General features: G+C 42.9%; 1 protein-coding gene across 10 annotated transcripts in view; it reads right to left on the bottom strand.

Annotated features, from left to right (window-relative positions):
* The window catches only part of dnmt3ab (DNA (cytosine-5-)-methyltransferase 3 alpha b), a 608,585-nt gene that overhangs the window by 584,331 nt on the left and 2,552 nt on the right, over positions 1-21,702 (bottom strand). For all 10 annotated transcript variants that reach the window (XM_060854172.1, XM_060854193.1, XM_060854182.1 and 7 more), the window contains exon 2: positions 21,434-21,573. In XM_060854172.1, coding sequence (XP_060710155.1) covers positions 21,434-21,493 — 60 coding nt within the window. In that variant the 5' untranslated portion in view covers positions 21,494-21,573. The remainder of the gene's footprint in view (positions 1-21,433; positions 21,574-21,702) is intronic.

Here is a 21,702-nt window from a genome sequence, read left to right on the forward strand (position 1 = left end):
AAATCACGATTTGGAGATGCATGTGCAGGACTGGGGTGTACAAAGTCAAAAATCACACAACACCAGGTTATAGTCCAACAGGTTTAATTGGAAGCACTAGCTTTCGGAGCGATGAAGGAGCAGCGCTCCGAAAGCTAGTGCTTCCAATTAAACCTGTTGGACTATAACCTGGTGTTGTGATTTTTAACCATAAAATCACAGAATCATAGCAACTGAGCTTCTAGACTTACAACAATATGTTGCTAGGTCAGAACTGCTTAGGTTTGAATCTCAATTGCACAGGCCATTGGTCCATCCTGGTTGTGCTAGCTCTTTTGAGGGCAGACCCTTGTCTCCTTTAAAAAAAGTAAATGAAGAGGCAGGACCGTTTCTGAGGGCTGACACTGTATTTGAGGGTGAAATATCCAGGGGCATGATGGGATATCCGTGGACACAGGCTTAGAATTAGAGGGGGTCAATTCAGAACAGAAATGCGGAGACATTTCTTCAGCCAGAGGGTGATGGGCCTGTGGAATTCATTGCCACGGAGTGCAGTGGAGGCCGGGACGCTAAATGTCTTCAAGGCAGAGATTGATAGATTCTTGTTGTCTCGAGGAATTAAGGGCTACGGGGAGAACGCTGGTAAGTGGAGTTGAAATGCCCATCAACCATGATTGAATGGCGGAGTGGACTCAATGGGCCGAATGGCCTTACTTCCACTCCTATGTCTTATGGTCTTATGGTCTTATGGGATATGCCCTGTTGTGTAATTAAAGACAGTGTATACATTCCTGATGCTGTGGGCCGGTTTGAGAGTTTGTAGCCTGGGGACAAAACAGCAGCCAGAGCAGCAGAGGTGGGTGTTGCCAATACAGGAGGTGGGCTTCCTTTCAGCAAAGCTGTCAGGCCATCTGTGCAGTGGGGAACCCCTTCAGGTGATGGACAATAACCACAGCACTGACCCATTAACCATTGCTGCTCTGCTGGGGAGGAAAGAACAGGAGGGTTTGCAGCACGTACCTCCACCCTGGCCACTTGCTGGAAGATCACCTCAAGGCAGTGGCCAAGTTTTGGTCTCAGTGAGTTACCAACAAGTCCAGATCTCAACCACAAATCAATTATCCAAATTGGTTGCCCACCACTTTTGGGCAGGTAGCCATTGTTGGGGATAACCCATCTTTGCCCAGATATTCCACTTTCCTCTTGGTCCCAACTTCCAGCTCACTGATGCAGAAGGGTCTGTTCCGAAAGACCAATCATATATGGACCCTGCTCTTTATTCATCACAATCTGGAGAAGGGTTAGTAAAAAATTACTTAAATTTATGGGTGGGATATTCAAATCTTGGCCATTCTTGATCTTTATAGAAAGTTAGGTGGAAAAGAAGTGCTTATTGAGAAAAATATGCACCTTTAGCAATGAAGGAGAAATGGGACTGTCACTTCCAATCAAGAGAACTCATGAGATAAATGTTCAGTGCTTTGCTAGTTATATAGCTGGCATTGTAGGTTAGCCAAGCTATGTAGAAACTGTCAAATTTCAATTTGCAATTAAATAAATAGATTGTTTTTCTGACTCATGTGAACAATGTTTAAGAGCATTAAAAATGTTCTTTTTTTGGTCGTAACATGGCTTTAAAAGCACCAGGCACAAAAGAAGATATCCAAATCTGAGAAACAATGGAATGCTGGAGATTGTCTAAGGTATAGTCTGGGAAACAATCAAGCTTTTACATTTTTCAGACAGCTGTGAAAATCTGGCCAAAATAACGTTCCGACATCCTTTCAAACCCAACTGGCAAGATTCCAAAGCTGAAAATCACCTTTTTGAGCTTCGGTCAACTGAACGAAGTAAACAATAAGACTGTATTGAATCAGGTAGACCTGCACCACTCATGTATTCACAAACAAAGCTCTGCCTGTTTTCTGAGTTAAAAGTATATATTGATGGACGGTTCTGGCAGTCTCATAAGCCCATTTCATTTGCTTTCTTTTCTAATTACATTTCTTTGGGGAAAATGTTAGGCTGACCTTATAAAGTTGTGGAAGTATAAATTATGCTTCAATTGTTTTTGAGGTACCACAGACTTGGAGGCATGGTCACTGGCAAAGCAGCAGTTGATTTGGGTTGTGTTGGTTCTGGCTCATGAATCTGAGCACTAAGATTCAGATTAAACCATTGGATTAAGTTCAATGAAATGTTATCTTTGATCCTTTGCAAAATGCCCCGACCCTTTTTCTTTCACTTTTTCTTTTATTCTGGTGTTTTGTATCATGTACTGCAGAGAAGGTGCTCAGCAGAGATGGAACAAAATAGGTGAAAAAAGTTTTAAAATTAATAATGCTGCTGAAATTTAGGGCAGGTAAGATGTAATGGCGCAACAGCACGACATCTAATCCGGTACTAGATAGAGTCATAGATGTCTACAGCAAAGAAACAGACCCTTTCCCCCAACTTACCCATGCTGGCCGTTATGTGAACTAACTATTCAGTGTGGTTTAGAGACCAATTAACATAGCTGTAAACCATCTGACAAATGGAATACAGTTCCTGTTCAAGGTAGGCAATAGCCCACTTAGCAGAGGCCTGGATAATACTGCAAACTGCAAGAGCAAAACACATAGTTTGTTCAGCATTAAGACTGTTGTGGTTCTGTTCGCCGAGCTGGAAGTTTTTGCTGCAAACGTTTCGTTCCCTGGCTAGGGAACATCATCAGTGCTATTGGAGCCTCCTGTGAAGCGCTGCTTTGATGTTTCTTCCGGTATTTATAGTGGTTTGTTCTTGCCGCTTCCGGGTGTCAGTTTCAGCTGTAGTAGTTTGTATGTGGGGTCCAGGTCGATGTGTCTGTTGATGGATGTTCTTGCCGCTTCCGGGTGTCAGTTTCAGCTGTAGTGGTTTGTATATGGGGTCCAGGTCCATGTGTCTGTTAATGGAGTTTGTGGATGAATGCCATGCGTCTAGGAATTCCCTGGCTGTTCTCTGCATTAAGACTCAGCTGGAAGTGAAGATTACTGTCTCTAAGTATCACTGAGTTGGTAGTGAAAATGCCTCTGTTGTACTTTCACTTTTTTAAAGAAAAAGTCACATTCTTTTGTCTCATTTCATAATTGACATGATAAAGATAAAGAAACTTCAACCACTGTTAATTGGGTTGCAGTGTAACAGAAGACTCATGGATCAAGTCAGAATCTTCTGAGGAAGGGTCAATCGACCTGTAACGTTAACTCGGATTTCCCTCCACAGGGCCTGCCAGACTTGCTGAGATTTTCCAGCAATTTCTATTTCGGTCAGAATCTGTTTGGTTCAATGATTGAGGCACGTTGTCAAACAGTTTTGCTTCAGGATGGATGGAAGATGAGAATGGAAAGAGGAAGATGCAAATGTCAGCTCAGGTAAATGTACAAAAGGTGATGATGAAGGCTTTTGATTTCAATGTCAGTGGCATCAACACTCATTAGAATAATTTTTCAAAGCAACATTTACAGCTCATTCACATGAATAAATACCTCAACTGCACCCACACTGATCCCAGTAACCCCTTCCATACACTGGGAGACATAAAATTTGGGAATATCCTGCAATTTAAGATTTATTGAGAGGGCCAAAGGCAGAAGATCCCTGTGGATATGATGTGCAATTAGATCCAGATTGTGTGGTCTTATCCTGAACTGGGGCTTTCACCTATTCTTGTGGTTCTGTTTTTCATTTTGAAAGTTTATCTTGATTTTTTTTCATCTAAAATGAAGGGGAAAGCCAGAAAGTACTTCCTCAATTGATGTTTCTCATCTTAATGATATATTTGTTGAATGAAAAAGAAATGGGCAAATAAGGAGCAATCACCTGGTGTTAAGGCAGAACCTTAAGCAATCTAGATCCTTCTGTGATAGCCAAACATTAAGGTGTATAGGAGAAAGGGTGGGCTGCAGAGCTGGAGATCAGAGTCGAAAAGTGTCGTGCTGGAAAAGCACAGCCGATCAGGCAGCATCCGAGGAGCAGGAGAGTGAATGTTACGGGCATATGCTCTTCAAGATGTATAGCTTTATAAGGCCATTCCTCAACACATCGATAGATCCATGAATCAGGAGGCTTCTATTTTGGGTGCAGAAATTGCTGAAAATGCCACTTTCTCCAACAGCTTCAGCCCAGTAGAATAAGCATCAATGACAGTGTGACACAGGGTACCATTAGCTGCTGTCACAATCCCTGCTATATTCTGCAGACTCTTGATGTGTTTCAGTCATGTTTTCATATGATTCTGATGCTCTAAGGTAATTGCCTAAATATTCCACAGTACAGAGCTGACAGTCTGTTTGGATGGTGTAGTAAGAGGAACCGTTTCTATGCTAGTGGGGCAAGTAACCTTCTTCTTCTTGCCTTTGTTACCTGAAGGCTGCCCCAATCTATGACAAGTCTCAGCAGGCCAGAACATGGAACTGAAAGCTGCAATGTAACCAATCTGATGCAAACCAGCTATCCAGCCAACTGATCCAATTGATTCTGGCTTTGATAACAAAGGTCAAAGAACGTGTTTTTGCTAGGCCTACTGTTCTCCTTTTATCAGGCCAACAAGTATTCCTCACCAGGTTATGGAGATGCAGTTAGTTCTATCACTCACTGGTGGTAAGTATCTTAATCTTCTTTATAAGAACACGTGTGGGCTGTTCAGTCCTTCAGCTCAGTCCTGCCCAGCTTTCTGTTTGCTCATGTGTTAGGTAATAGTACCCTAGTGTCTGGAAGGTACAGGGTTTTTTTTGTACAGACACAGGGTAAACATGATGAGTCAAATCCAGGTTACCAGAGATTCTGGTTATGTTGAACTTGCCAGCTCTTACCACTGGCAGAATGACAAGTGCACCAGAGGCAGGTCTATCTTAAGTCTAAGTTGCAGACTGATAACTATGGACTAACCTAACTGAATTCGTAACAGTTTGTCATAAGGCTGTTCCAAATGGAGTTCAATTTGGCCACACTAAAGTGGAACTCTGGGTAAGCCATCAAAACCACTCTATAAAAGTATGTCCAAACTCTGGACGTATGGCTAAACCTGGGAGAAAGTTCAAAATATGTTCTACTGGAGAGAAAATAAAGTTGATACACATTGTGGGAAGCGATGGTGATAGGAGAAGCACAGATGTCACAAAGGTGTTGAAGAAGCCACCTGCAGGTGGTTAACCAACCTGAAACACAAGATTAACATCTTGGAACTGTTGGACAGGCAGTCATCCACTCCAGCAAGGAGGGAGGCGAGAATAGCTGCCCACACCAATGTTGAAGGAGCTCTGCTAGTGGAGTTCAAAGTAACTGAAGCAATTGACATTCTTGTCTCTGGTCCAATCCTGTATGGAGGCAAAATCACCCTGGCAAAGAAACTGGGTCACCAGCAGTTCACCCACACTGATGGATTACAGCATTGCCTTCCTCATGGTAAGCCAGGATCATGCAGCATTTGGCAACAATGGCAGATAAATGATAACAAAATGATAACTGATTACAAAGAAATAAGGCAGTTTAGAAAAAGAACAGCAAGATTATCATTATGACAGGCAATCACACTCTGACATCAGGACCATTAAGCCGATGTTCCTGCCTCCCAACATCACAGCCAATCACCAGCCAATGGAGCAATGGGTGATTAGGAACCTGAAAGTCCACTACCGATGGTAATTCATACTCAGGCTTCTGAGGTCATCTATAAGAAGCTGGAGGCCATCTTCATGATGAAGGATGATGGTGATGGAAGCCACAATTGTCAGGATGATCTCGGACAGACTGCAGCTGCAGAAAGCTCTGAGAGAGCAGAAACAGACTGAAACAGTGAGGGCGATGACCCGGTAAAGTGATGAATTCTCGCCAGTTCCCCTCCCTGTTTCCCCAGCAGGAGCTGCAAAGGCCATGGAGATATTTTGGGAACTCACACTGATGCATAATAGACTGGATCACACGGAGCTGAAGACAGCACACTAAACAGAAAAGAATTACCAAGCTTTTCCTGGCCAAGTCCTAGCATTTTACAAGGTCAGGCTATTGGAAAATGTGAACTAATTGAAAAAAAATGACATTTTCACACATATGCAACTTCACTGTGTTTTCATTGAGTTTTTTTCCCTGACATTAACGTATAAGTAAAATATTGGGGCCTCTTTTGGTATCTTGAAGCCCTCCCTTTGCAGGAATTTGTGGATGGGTCTCTGTGAGTCAACATATCATAATATTACTGTATCACAAAATCTCCACTGCATCATCATTCACAAATTTTAGCAAAACTAAAATCAACCTAAATAAGGAATGGTGAAATATCAGAAAGTATTGCCAAAGGATGGCTCTTGATATCAAAGAATGTCTGTCGTTGGTTTGAACAGCTGCAATCTTCCAAAAATGGTAGACAAAAAGCAAGAAAATAAATGCTGTTTTTATTTAAAATGATGAAGAATTTGTGCTGCAATCTGCAGATTCAATTTTAAAAAGTGAGCAGTTTACTCAAGAGGAAGAAAAGGGGTTGGTAACTTCAACTAAGGTGAAAATGTCAAATTATCCACATGCCAATCACAGGAGTGAATGGTACAAAGTAGATATCTGTTCCAGAGATTGGATTCAGAAATTATTGATCAGTAATTTGCAGCTCATCAGACAGTAAAAGAGGAGGCGAGGACGATGGTGAGCACCATGCACACAGGGTTTCTTTGATGTCCAAGAGATTTTCTTAGGTAACTGGGGCACTGCTGCCTGAGCATGACAGAGTGCAGTGGCTGAACTGACAGTGGATCACATTGTATACAGTGAGGGTGTGATATATACAGTGAGGGTGCTGTTGATGTGCATGAGGCAGGACACAGCAGAAGTAAGTGGATACGCAGTACAGTTAAACTCAACAGGAGACCATGTTCCTCACCAGCTTTATTTGCTCCAGGAAAGAATGATGAAACTGTGAACCTACCCCTGGGGAATGCGGTACCCTGTGTTTGATTTCCCCAGCACGCCGAGGACAGAGCAAAACTCACTAAGAACACTTTACCTTGGAATCTTTCTGTAATAACAACCACTTGGTTAGCATAGAGTCCTTGAAACACTGACCCTGTAGTTAGACAACCGATGGGGGTAGAAATACTAAATACAATCAGAGGCAACAAGACATCAGCTCCTCACCCCGAGCACTTCTCTTTCATCACTTTGCCCACTTGCCTCTGTATTGGGGACTCAGGTAAAACTCTCCCACAACTTCCTAACATCCATTTAAAGAGGCAGTAAATAACCTCTCGCCTGAAATCCTCACAGATAAACTGAAATCACCTTCTTGAGTCTCTGTACATCTTCCAGGCACGATTTTGGCTGTTGTCAGTCAAATTTTCGAAGTCATTTGCATTTATTATCCAAAGCTGGATTTTCTTTGTGATTATCCTGGATTTTGTTCTCATGATGCCATTGAGTCTCCTGCTGACCTCTTAGCACTGTCACTGGTATCTCATGTGAGTTTGATCTTTGAGGTAGTGTCACCAATGTGGATTTGTGGGAACTGAGTAATGGGGAGACGTCAGCACTATCAAATCAGGGGTGACACGGTGGCTAGTACTACTGCCTTCCAGCTCCAGTGACCCAGGTTCAATCCCAGCCCTGGGTGACTGTCTGTATGGAATTTGCACAGTTCTCCCTGTGTCTGCGATGGTTTCTTCCCACAGTCCAAAGATTGGTTTGGTGAATTGGCCGTAGTCTTCAGGGATGTGTAGGTTAGAGTTAAGGGAATGGGCTTGAGTGGGATACTCTTGAGGGTTGGTGGGGACTTGTTGGGTCAACGGCCTGTTTCCACACAGTAGGAATTCTAATTAGGTCTTCTTTATCAATATGGCCTTTTGCAACCAACTGATCTGCTTTTCTCCAAAATGACTCTAAAGCTGGTCTCCACTGATGGTCAACGCCGTAATTGTTGCTGTATGATTGTGGGTGGCACGGTGGCACATTGGTTAGCACTGCTGCCTCACAGCGCCAGAGACCTGGGTTCATTTCCCGCCCCAGGTGACTGACTGTGTGGAGTTTGCACATTCTCCCTGTGTCTGCGTGGGTTTCCTCCAGGTGCTCCAGTTTCCTCCCACAGTCCAAAGATGTGCGGGTCAGGTGAATTGGCCATGCTAAATTCCCCCGTAGTGTTAGGTAAGGGGTAAATGTACGGGTGGGTTGCGTTTGGCGGGTCGGTGTGGACTTGTTGGGCCGAAGGGCCTGTTTCCGCACTGTAAGTAATCTAGTCTATGATGCAAACACTGATCTTTGCGAACAAAACATAATTAGTTCAAAGCAGTTTGTGGCACAGCGATACAGTCCCTAATCCTGGATTCAAATCCCACCCGTCCCAAAGGTGGGTCACAACATGCCTGAACATTTTCATTATAAATACTTATAATTAGTATAAAGCAATTAGCTAAACTACAGGCATAGCAGTCAGCAAGGCACTGCCCTGAGCAAATTAATTCACTTCTAACCTATTTAAGAAACCTATATTTTGACAACACATGGAGAATCTAAAGGGATCTTAGAAATATATTAAGGATAAAAGGGTAACTAGGGAGAGAACAGGGCCTCTCAAAGATCAGCAAGGCAGCTTATGTATGGAGCCACAGGAGATGAGTATTTTACATCAGTGTTTACTGTGGAGATGGACATGGAAGATATAGAATGTGGGAAATAGATAGTGACACCTTGAAAAATGTCCATATTACAGAGGAGATGGTGCTGGATGTCTTGGAACGCATAAAAGTGGATAAATCCCCAGGGCCTGATCAGGTGTGCCCGAGAACTCTGTGGGAAGCTAGGGAAGTGATTGCTGGAACCCTTACTGAGATATTTATATCATTGATAGTCACAGATGGAGTGCCGGAAGGCTGGAGGTTGGCTAACATGGTGCCATTAGTTAAGAAACGTGGTAAGGACAAACCAGGGAACTATAGACCGGTGAACCTGACATCGGCAGTGGGCAAGTTGTTGGAGGGAATTCTGAGGGACAGGATGTACATGTATTTGGAAAGGCAAGGACTGATTAGGATAGTAAACGTGGCTTTGTGCGTGGGAAATCATGTCTCACAAACTTGATTAAGTTTTTTGAAGAAGTAACAAAGAAGATTGATGATGACAGAGAGGTAAATATGATCTATATGGACTTCAGTAAGACATTTGACATGGTTCCTCATGGGAGACTGGTTAGCAAGGTTAGCTCTTATAGAATACAGGGAGAACTAGCCATTTGGATACAGAACTGGCTTGAAGGTAGAAGACAGAGGATGGTGGTGGAGGGTTGTTTTTCAGACTGGAGGTCTGTGACCAGTGGAGTACCATAGAACATAGAACATAGAAAAATACAGCGCAGTACAGGCCCTTTGGCCCTTGATGTTGCACCGATCCAAGCCCACCTAACCTACACTAGCCCACTATCCTCCATATGCCTATCCAATGCCCGTTTAAATGCCCATAAAGAGGGAGAGTCCACCACTGTTACTGGCAGGGCATTCCATGAACTCACGACTCGCTGAGTAAAGAATCTACCCCTAACATCTGTCCTATACCTACCACCCCTTAATTTAAAGCTATGCCCCCTCGTGATAGCTGACTCCATACGTGAAAAAAGGTTCTCATGGTCAACCCTATCTAAACCCCTAATCATCTTGTACACCTCTATCCAGTCACCCCTAAACCTTCTCTTCTCCAATGAAAACAGACCCAAGTGCCTCAGCCTTTCCTCATACGATCTTCCTACCATACCAGGCAACATCCTGGTAAACCTCCTCTGCACCCATTCCAGTGCTCCACATCCTTCCTATAGTATGGCGACCAAAACTGCATACAATACTCCAGATGCGGCCACACCAGAATCTTACACAACTACAACATGACCTCAGGACTCCGGAACTCAATTCCTCTACCAATAAAGCCCAGTACACCATATGCCTTCTTCACAGCACTATTTACCTGGGTGGCAACTTTCAGAGATCTGTGTACATGGACACCAAGATCCCTCTGCTCATCCATACTACCAAGTATCCGACCATTAACCCAGTACTCCATCTTCTTGTTACTTTTACCAAAGTGAATCACTTCACACTTACCTACATTGAACTCCATTTGCCACCTTTCTGCCCAGCTCTGCAGCTCATGAGTATCCCACTGTAACCTGCCAAATCCTTCCTCACTGTCAACAACTCCACCGACTTTCGTATCATCCGCAAACTTGCTCACCCAACCTTCTAGCCCCTCCTCCAGGTCATTTATAAAAATGACAAACAGCAGTGGTCTCAAAACAGATCCTTGCGGAACACCGCTAGTAACTGCACTCCAAGATGAACTTTTACCATCAACTACTACCCTCTGTCTTCTTCCAGCCAGCCAATTCCTAATCCAAACCTCCAACTCACCCGCAATGCCATACCTTTGTATTTTTTGCAGTAGCCTACCATGGGGAACTTTATCAAACGCCTTACTAAAATCTATATACACCACATCTACCACTTTATCCTCGTCCACCTCCTTAGTCACCTTCTCAAAGAATTCAATAAGGTTTGTGAGGCACGACCTGCCCTTCACAAAACCATGCTGACTATCCTTGATCACATTATTCCTATCCAGATGTTCATAAATCCTATCCCTTACAATTCTCTCTAAGACTTTGCCCACAACAGAAGTGAGACTCACTGGCCTATAGTTACTAGGGTTATCCCTACTCCCTTTCTTGAACAAGGGAACCACATTTGCTATCCTCCAGTCTTCTGGCACTATTCCTGTAGACAACGAGGACATAAAAATCAAGGCCAATGGATCTGCAATCTCCTCCCTTGCTTCCCAGAGAATCCTAGGATAAATGCCATCAGGCCCAGGGGACTTATTTATTTTCACCCTTTCCAGAATTTCCAACACCTCTTCCCTACATACCTCAAAACCATCCATTCTAATTAATTGTGACTCAGTATTCACATCAGCAACAATGTCCTATTCCTGAGTGAATACTGACGAAAAGTATTAATTCAGTGTCTCCCCAATCTCTTCAGCCTCACACGCAACTTCCCACTACTATCCTTGACTGGACCTATTCCTACCCTAGTCATTCTTTTATTCCTGACATACCTATAGAAAGCCTTTGGGTTTTCCCTAATCTTACCAACCAAGGACTTTTCATGTCCCCTCCTTGCTGCTCTTAGCTCACTCTTTAGATCCTTCCTGGCTACCTTATAACTCTCAATCACCCCAACTGAACCTTCACGCCTCATCTTTACATAGGCCGCCTTCTTCCCTTCAACAAGGGATTCCAATTCCTTATTAAATGCTGTTTTCCCAGGAGCATTGGAGGCTGAGGGGTGACGTTATAGAGGTTTATAAAATCACGAGGGGCAAGGATAGGATAAGTAGACAAGGTCTTTTCTCTGGGTTGGGGGAGTCCAGAACTCAAGGGCATAGGTTTAGGGTGAGAGGAGAAAGAATATAAAAGGGACCTAAGGGGGAATACTTTCACACAGAGGGTGGTGCGTGTGTCGAATGATCTGCCAGAGGAAGTGGTGGAGGCTGATACAATTACAGCATTCAAAAGACATCTGGATGGTTTTATGAATAGGAAGGGTTTAGAGGGATATGGGCTAAGTACTGGCAAATGAAGCAAGAGTACGTTAGGATATCTGGTTGGCATGGACAAGTTGGACCGAAGGGTCTGTTTCCATACTGTACATCTCAATGACTCTATGGAGAGGATTTTAGTTTTCACTGCCATAGTAAGTTGGCTGTCTACTCTACATCAACCTGCTTGTTCTTTTCATGCAGTCAATGGAGAAGTCCTGTAGCACTGTGATAGTATCTCTATCTCTGGGCCTGAAATTCATTCACTATCATTATGTATACTTTTTTGAAAATAAATCATAAGTTTAACGGAGAAACAAATATGGCAGCCAGAAATAGAATCATTGAGTCATAGAGATGTACAGCATGAAAACAGACCCTTCGGTCCAACCCATCCATGCCGACCAGATATCCCAACCCAATCTAGTCCCACCTGCCAGCACCTGGCCCATATCCCTCCAAACCCTTCCTATTCATATACCCATCCAAATGCCTCTTAAATGCTGCAATTGTATCAGCTTTCACCACTTCCTCTGGCAGCTCATTCCATACACATACCACCCTCTGCGTGAAAATGTTGTCCCTTAAGTCTCTTTTATATCTTTCCCCTCTCACCCTAAACCTATGCCCTCTAGTTCTGGACTCCCTGACCCCAGGGAAATGACTTTGTCTATTTATCTTATCTATGCCCCTCATAATTTTTTAAACCTCTATAAGGTCACCCCTCAGCGTCCGACACTCCAGGAAAAACAGCCCCAGCCTGCTTAGCCTCTCCCTGTAGCTCAGATCCTCCAACCTGGCAACATCCTTGCAAATCTTTTCTGAACCCTTTCAAGTTTCACAACATCTTTCCGATAGGAAGGAGACCAGAACTGCATGCAGTATTCCAACAGTGGTCTAACCAATGTCCTGTACAGCCGCAACATGACCTCCCAACACCTGTACTCAATACTCTGACCAATAAAGGGAAGCATATCAAACGCCTTCTTCACTTTCCTATCTACCTGTGACTCCACTTTCAAGGAACTATGAACCTGCACTCCAAGGTCTCTTTGTTCAGCAACACTCCCTAGGACCTTACCATTAAGTGTATAAGTCCTGCTAAGATTTGCTTTCCCAAAATGCAGCACCTCGCATTTATCTGAATTAAACTCTATCTGCCACTTCTCAGCCCATTGGCCCATCTGGTCCCAATCCTGTTGCAATCTGAGGTAACCCTCTTTGTTGTCCACTACACCTCCAATTTTGGTGTCATCTGCAAACTTACTAACTGTACCTCTTATGCTCGCATCCAAATCATTTAAGTAAATGACAAAAAGTAGAGGACCCAGCATCGATCCTTGTGGCACTCCACTGGTCACAGGTCTTCAGTCTGAAAAACAACCCTCCACCACCACCCTCTGTCTTCTACCTTTGAGCCAGTTCAATCCTTCAAAATATTTTCCGGGAAGCATTTAATGGGTTTGCTTTCTTTGTATATATGAGGGCCTTTTCTGCTGTTGAATTGTTTTTGTTTATAGATCCTTACTAACTTTTCACTGAAAGTGTAACTCCCTATTTTGGCTAGATATGGTCAGTGTCTAATCTGGACTCTGAATTCCAGCAACTGCAGTCCTCACTTTTGCCATGGTCAGTGTATTACTCATTTCTACACTAACTTTTGATACCTACAATTTTAAAGCTGGCTTATACTACATTAATGATTGAATTAAGTTAAAAACTGCAGCTGTGAAATGTGAACAATGGGATCTATTTCTTACCCCACTTGATATGGTGAATATTTCTGCTCAGTTGTATGCCACAGATTCTAAGCAAGGCCCATAACAATGAACAGAAAACAAAAGAAGCTAATAGAGTCAGAGGCAGCCCTAATGCAATTGCATCTTTCTTTCTTTCAGGCAATCCCTTGAGGCTGAGGATAACTTTCTTCATTCAGAAATCAAGGGTCCTGAAGTGAATTACTCATCCAATCCTGGATCTGGTGGCCTTGTCAAGGTTGAGCTAAAGAGGCAGGTGGGTTGGTTGCTGGGGTCTTCACACATTCCTGCTGCTTTGTATGTGTGACCTCCTTTCCACTGAGAGGTGTGAGACGGTTGAAACCTTTGCATTATCTTCTTCACTAGTTTGGTTAGTCCTGCATGAGAGATTCCAATAGGTCACTGGGAATGTTGTATTTTTCCAGGGAAGAACATCCTTGAAGTGTTTTTTTTCTGCCCTCCTGATAACTGTTTCCTGTTATGGAGTGTAGCAGTAAAGAGTTTGCTTGGAATTCTTGTGTCAAATGTGCAGAAGATGTGATCAACTGAGATTCAGGTGATTGACAGTAATCAGTGCCTCAATACTAATGATGTTGGCCTGAGAGAGTACACTGATATTAGAACACTGATTCGACCATGGGATTCACACCATGTTGTAGAAGCATCACTGGTGATATTTCTCTAGGGAGCTCAGATGTGTGCTGTACATTTTCCATGTATTTGTTACATACAAAGGAATAGGTAGCACAACTGCATTGTAAACAGAGTTTGGTTCTGGGTTTGAGGTCTTTGTCACCAAACACACTGTCCCTCAGATGGCCAAAGGCAGCACTGGCACACTGAAGTATGCTGAATGTTATTGGAGATGGTGGTCCTCATTAAAAGGAGACTCCCAATGTATAAGAATTGATCCAAGTTGTCCAGTGGTTTACCATGAAGGAGGAGCAGTAGCATATAAGATAACTGTCTGGTACTACTGGGGATATCCTCACTGAATTAGACAGATAGAAAGGCAAATGAATGAGAGATCTCAAGTTATAATTCAGGAGTTGAGAAATACAGACAGAGAGAAAAAGCCTGGTGCAGATGTCAGAAATGGAGAACTACCAGCTTTGTTCTGACAACAGCTGAAGGAGAAATTGAGGGTAAAAAGAAAAAACAGATGGGTGGACAACATCGACATAAGGATTTAGGGAGGAGTTTGGTTAGCTCGGTTGGCTGGATGGCTGCTTTGCAATGTAAACTGATGCCAACAGAATGGTTTCAATTCCTGCACCAACTGAGGCTACCATGAAGGACTCTCCTTCTCAACTTCTCCCTTCGCCTGATGATTCTCAGGTTAAACTACACCAGCCATCTCTTTCTGTCTAATGAGAGAGCAAGATTTTTGTAACTCTATCTTTACGTTATGGATGCAGAATGGCTTGAAGATAAAAGATAGTGACACCACCACTACTAAGGTTATGGCAAAAACAAGCATATGTACTGATGTAATACCTTATTGATAATAGAATCACTGAACACTTGCATATCATAGTTGATTACTGAATAGTACAATAACTTATATATACCACAATACCAGAGCAGCAAGTGTGTGCTTATTTATCTGTTGTTGAAATTAATGGAGTACTTACAAGTACAAGAACAAATAATAAATAAGAATATACTAATTCTAACAATTTTGGCAAAGATTACTAATTCACTACCAACTGAACTAAAAGGACAAAAATAACTAATATAAACCATCATTAAAGACAATGCAACAAACTTGAAAGCCTACCTGACACACAAATCTATGTTACAATATTTAATTAACTTGGGAGGGGAAGAGCAAGGACCAATTTGTACATTTAGAACAAGGTACCATAGATAGTATCAAACGATTCATTAAATGAACACAAAGGGGAATTTGGATTCCTGGCCAGGATGTCAATTGAATTTTAAAGCATCACTGGATACAGTAAAGCATCACTGGATACAGTAAAGCAATATTTTCTGCATTAAACAGTTACTTAACAAATAAAAGATATATTACACAAAACAAGTAATAATTAAATTATGAACTTTTAGCCACAACTTAAATATCAGAAAGAATCACATTTATAAGACACCTTCACACCCGTAAGACATCCCAAAGTTATTTGCAGCTGAAGAAGTACTTGTGAATCAGAGTTACTGTTGTAATAAGGTAAAACACAGCAGCCAATAGCAGACAGCAAGAACTCACAATGTGATGATGCCCAGATAACAAGCTGAATTTTCTTTACTGGCTCTTAGCATGAACCTCAACTCAAGACAGGAACCCAGAATGGTCAGGGGCTATCACTCAGGTAATCGCTGTGAGCCCTCCTAATGGGCCTCCTATCTCCATGATGTAGACATTGTCCTTAAATGGACAAGAGTTTGTAGAAACATCAGTCATGATCTTTCAAGGGAAGAACACTCAAGAATGTGTCATTACAAACTCTGTCCATTTAAGGACAGTTTGTGCATCATGGGGACAGGAGACCCAGTGGGAAGGCACACAGTGACTATCTGATTTAGGCACCTCTGATGGGGTATTTCTGAGGGAGGCAGGAGACTGTAAGGATACCTCAAAATGGAGGTGTTCACTGCAGCATTGAGAACATTAGAAAAGGTGCAGGGCCCACAGCTGTCCCAGGCCAATGCTGTAGAGAGGAACACCTACACAGCAGCGTTTGTAGCTGTGGCCTTTCACACAATGGGTCTGTGCTGTGCTGTGTGAAAGTGACACTGATGGCTTCTTGGCAGGTGCCAAAGCCAATCCCATTAAAAGCTGGGCTCTGGCTCTAACAGAGGTGGGTTCAACACTATGAGGCAAAATCATCGCCTGCTCCACAACTCACCACTCCACCCCCACCGCAATATTAGCTCATTAATGGGAAAAATTGACAACTTGCTGCGAGGCAGGTAACCTCAGATGTGCTCATCTCACCTCCTACAAGACCTCTGTGAGATGGAAAAACATTGAATCATCTGCCCAACTCGGTAATTTACAGCTTTGCTCCCAGTCCCACATTCAACCTAACTCCACAGGAACAGGAACAATCAGTCCTACACGTTTTTGATTGAGTCTTCATAATAAATGTTGGACAGAATACCAAGATAACTCCCCTGCTTGCCCACCTTATGCATCAGCATCGATATTAAATTGTATTGACCAGTAATGTACTTTAACCTTAAACTCAGAATAGGAATGTAATAGCACATGAGGAGCCATTTGAGGCATTTTCTTTATCATATTTTAATACCCAGTGATTTATAACATGTTTTAGATAAATATCAGTCCAGTTAGTCAACATATTTCTTTCACCTTACTAGTTCTGCCTTAAAAATAAAATTAAATCAGTAGAAGGCACAGTGATCCAAGGATGTCTGAGGTCAAGCCTTATACTAAATTTAGTAGTGAACCAGCTGCATTTGACGCTAACATACTGGTTGTTATGGAGATCTGGTCAACCTGCTGGGTGAGATAAACTGCTAATTGGCACCACTGCAGAGCTCAACTGCATGAAATATATACTTTTCCCCCAAAGTTGGCAGACCTGCCAAAGGAATGTGATCGTTGTGCAATTTGTAATACCGTGTGGGAAATTAAAAAGTTCACATTAAACCTAATATTCAAACATATTCACTCTTTCTATAGCACAATTGTTTCATTGTATCTTTCTGGCAAGGGAAAGTGATACAGCTTTACAGAGATTATATTTGTCAAGATTTACATTATTTCATAGCCACTGGCTACAACTTTCATTATTTATATTGAGCCTTACTTTGCATAAGTGTGGTTTCAATACAATGTTACGAGTCACAGTTGAAGTAAGACTTATTGTACAAATGACTAAGCCTATAGTGACCACTTTTGAAGCTGATACATTTGTATGAAAGCTTCACCATAAATTGCCTTTCACAAACTTCACTTGAATATAAGCCCAAAGGGACTGAGTATTGTAACTTGTGTTTCTGTTACAATTTCCATTTATAATTCTGTTTATTGTTCTAGTAATAATATTTTACTTTGAAGACACCTTCCCACCAAAAGTACAAGTCACAATTGTGATGATTCAGTGAGGAAACCATTTTTATCACCTTAAAACAAAGGTTTGCTCTTTTAACCAAAATAAACATTTTCTACGCTAGCATCAAACTTTACTGAAAATGAGACTAAATTGATTGACCACCTGATGAAGGAGCAGCGCTCCGAAAGCTAGTGCTTCCAAATAAACCTGTTGGACTATAATCTGGTGTTGTGTGATTTTCAACTTTGTCCACCCCAGTCCAACACTGGCACCTCCACATCAATAAATGATATTCTTCAGATTCTCTTGGGAATCTACCTGAAATCTGTGATGAGTTTGTTGGACTTTGTGCCCATTTATTGCTGACAGGATCTCAATTGCATTTTTCACATAAAACTGACTGCGAACAAGAATAGAGGATCGATACGGCCATTTGACAATCTACCCTCAGTCAATGCACTTTTGTAATGTGTGCAAATAGTGAAATGTGTCAACAAAGATTAAAATGTTAATATGAGCAGCGAAACTTGTTGACAATTACTGGAAAAATTGACTTCTGATTTATTCAGATAAGTTACCTAGCCATACTATGTTATGTGATAGCCATTATATGAATTTGAAACTGGATCTAATAACTTTGCTTTGTTGTACTGTACTGGTTATATAAGGGCTCACTGTTTAGCTACTCTGATCATCCGAGTTTGTATCATAATGGCAGTGTCAATGTTGAAGAATTTGCAGATTAAATTCTTTCACTGAAAGGTTGATGCAATGTAGGTGACTAAAAAATAAAAATGCTTATTTTGACAGTTATCAGTCATTTCCAACACATTTGAAATAAAGTGAAACATTTTAATTCTGTGTAATATGGGATTGTGATAAAGGTGGGAGCAGAACAGCTGTGATTGGAATGTCACAATAACAGCAGTAGCAGCCAAGCTAGTACACATGCATTTGTGTTGATAAGCATTGTGTGAAGGATAGATGTTTCTTTATGATAACCAGACTGACAGTACCAAAGGGCCATGGTTGAAGCATATATTTACCCAAAGAATTATAATCCTATGAAATGCAGAGAGTGAAAGTTCAAGTAGTAAGAAAAAGACAAAGAAACAGTGAAACACTATGGTAAGAATGGTCAGACAAAAAACGTGGAGTGTTGGGGAGATGGATTTAAGAAAAGGAGAAATGCAGTCACAGAATATAGACAGTTTACAAAAAGGGCTGTGAAACAAAAACACCCGCAGAAACTCAGAGGTCTGGCAGCAACAGGGGAGAGAAAGCAGTATCAATGTTTCAGGTCTGGTGACTCTTCTTCACAACTAATTGTAGCGAGGAAATGTTGGTATATATACTGGAGGCAAGAGGGGAAGGGGGAGGAGGAAACAAGATGTAGAAATGGAGCACAGGAGGGAACACCAGTTAGACAAACAAAGGATTGAATAATGGTGAGCCTTGGAGAAAGAAAAACTGCTAATGAGGACCATCAGTGGGTGAAAATGGGTTGGCTCAGGTGAAAATAATCCATGTCATGGTAGGGCCTAGTGTGTGGGAGTGAGGGGAGCTATGGCAGAAGGTGCTCAGGCCTCAACATTATTGAATTTGGTATTGAGTTCTGGAGGCTACAGGGCCCTCAAGCGAAAAGTGAGGTGCTGTTCTTCCAGCTTGTGCTGAGCCGCTGGAGCACTGTAACAAGCCTGAGATAGAGATGGTGGCCAGGAAACAGGGTAGGGTGATGATGTGACAGGCAAGTGGAAGCTTAGGATATGTTTTAAAGATGGAACGTAAGTGTTCTACAAAGCAGTCACCCAGTCTATGCTTTGTCTCTCCAGTGTAGAGGAGACCACATTGCGAGCAACAAATCCAATAGACTAGATTGAGTGAAGGAAGAGCACCAGAATCTGGTTTCCAGTATCTGCAGCCATTGTTTTTACCTGGATTGAGTGAAGTACAGGTAAGCGGAATTGGGTACTGCAGATGCTAGGGATTACAGTCAAGATTAGAGTGGTGCTGGAAAAGCACAGCAAGTCAGGGAACACTTATTTATCTGTACTTCATTGTATCTAATCTACTGTATTCACTGCTCACAATGTGGTCTCCTGTACCCATGGGCGGGTGGGGGGGGGGGGGGGGGGGGGGTGGGGGGGGGAGAGGGGGGTGTGGTGGGGAGAAGGAAAATAAAACAGACTTTTGTTTTGTAAATCGGGCTGATAGGGAAACATCTCTATCTGGTTTGAGATTCTATCACTTTGTTTAGTTTTAAACCTTGGGTTAGGCCATTTCCATTGATCATTTTTGATACCTCAATCTATAAAGTTTACAAATAAACAGTGCTTATATGTTCCTATTTTGTACAGTTTCTATCAGTAACCTAGTTTTTTTAATTTAATATCAGTGATTATTTTTCCATTTTTTAATGCAATGCAGTTATACAATTGCAAAACAGGTATGTTGCCAACTTGAAAGGGTATTTATTTGATTGCACCTAGACTATAGAATGAATGTAAATATTCAGTGAGCTTCCAAATGTGTGCAATGTAACAATAAGAGATACTGAGCTGAAAGGAAGAACGTGAGAGAGCCACTTTGAGGGTAAGGTGACCCATGCTAGTCTTGGTTTGAGTGACACCTGCTGAAGGAATGATTTGTGGTGCTGGTACTTAAGTGAAAAGGAAAATGAATGAAGCTTTTTTTTCCCTCATTACTGGTTGTTGTTTAATTAACTGTATTGAGATTTCTACACGAAAATACTTTGTGAAGGTCTAGTACTGTTAGTTATTTAGACCCATATGACACTATTAATTACTGCTGCTTCACTCAGACTCATTGTATTGAACATGCTACAGAAGTGAAGTAAACTATAACTGCTGTTTAAACTGTTGGCCAGCTGTAATGCCAGGAAATTTCGAGGCACAGAAAAATAGACTTACTTGAAAAAAAACCTCATTCTCCCCCAATATTTAGGTATGGAAAATATAGTTGTGTTTCTTAATTTAAAAAAAAACTATTTGACTACTTTAGGATTTTAAGACAACCAACCCATTTCTGATGGAGACTGTCCAATTCCAGATTGGTTCATTTTGTCCAGTCATCTGGATTAAGATTGCTGTCAATGATGAGAATATGACACCTCGATTGTAAACAGCTCTAAATGGGCCTACCAAAATACAACACTCTCGACCTATTATCACCAAGGCACAGCTTCCTAAGAGTTTTTAAACTTTTAAGGAATCACTGCTTTCCGGGTTGGGGCAGCTGCGTGTAGGTGACCAACAAGTTGCAGCAGTTGTATCTCACACCGAATATACGGAGGGGAACCCAGGGGGTCTGCCAGCTGATCAAATAGATCACCTCCCTCCTCCTCCCCTGCAGCTGATTGGCTCACGGAGCGCACCCAGTGTCAGTAACCAACCCCACGGTCAGCCCCATCTCAAACGGGACCAGTCGATCTCCCGCTCTCCCTCCAATAGGGAGGGTCCAGTGGGTTGGGTGTAAAATTTAACGTAACCCCCGTGATGGAGCCGTGGGAAATGGGGAAGGTGGCGTCAATTAAGGCAGGCACCAGAGGGGCATGGGAGGTGGGGGGACATAGGAGGAGGGGGGCATCTCCCAGGGATTGGGGCAGGAGGATGGTGTTGGAGGGGAAGGGCGGAATGGCCACGGAATGAGAGGAGAGGGAGTGCGGGAAGGAGGGGGTGGCCGTGCGGGGGGGAATGGGGGCAGTGGGGGAGGGCAGTACAGAGTGTCCCCCACCCCAGGGCCAGAGGCTGATGGGGGGGGGGAGGGATTTTGCCTGCGCTATGCGACAATCCCAGAATGCATCGGCCAGCGGCTCAACAAGATCCCAGAGCAGAGAGAGCCCCCCCACCCCCCCCAAAGCACCACCCCCGCCCTCCACCACACCGCCGGGGGGGGGGGGGCACAGGGTGTGTGGGGTGTGGAGCTGTTCTCGCTGTCTCTCACAGACACACACAGAGACAGAGAGAGAGAGGAAGAGGGAGCGTGAGCCGGAACAGCACAAAGAAAGACAGACAGAGAGAGAGAGAGAGAGAATCCGCTATCGGCCTCAGAACTCACCATCTGGGTCCCAACTCCTTCCTCCAGGGCAGGGGCTGTGTTGGTATTGGATGGCATCATGCGGCCAGACTGAGGAGGGTGTTAGATTTCAGAGAGAACCAGGCGGGACCAGTGCCTCCTCTCGTTCAGCTTCCCCTTGTCTGTAAAATAAACACACACACACACACACACCAGCTGATTTTGGGTCCATCAGATCAGGGCTGGGTTTATTATTAATGCTCCCATTTCTTTAGTAGCCCGTGGCTGCAGCCGCCTGGTCGAGAGTGAGA

This window comes from Hemiscyllium ocellatum, chromosome 3 (genome assembly GCF_020745735.1).
Source record: "Hemiscyllium ocellatum isolate sHemOce1 chromosome 3, sHemOce1.pat.X.cur, whole genome shotgun sequence".
In the NCBI taxonomy this organism is placed as follows: domain Eukaryota; kingdom Metazoa; phylum Chordata; class Chondrichthyes; order Orectolobiformes; family Hemiscylliidae; genus Hemiscyllium; species Hemiscyllium ocellatum.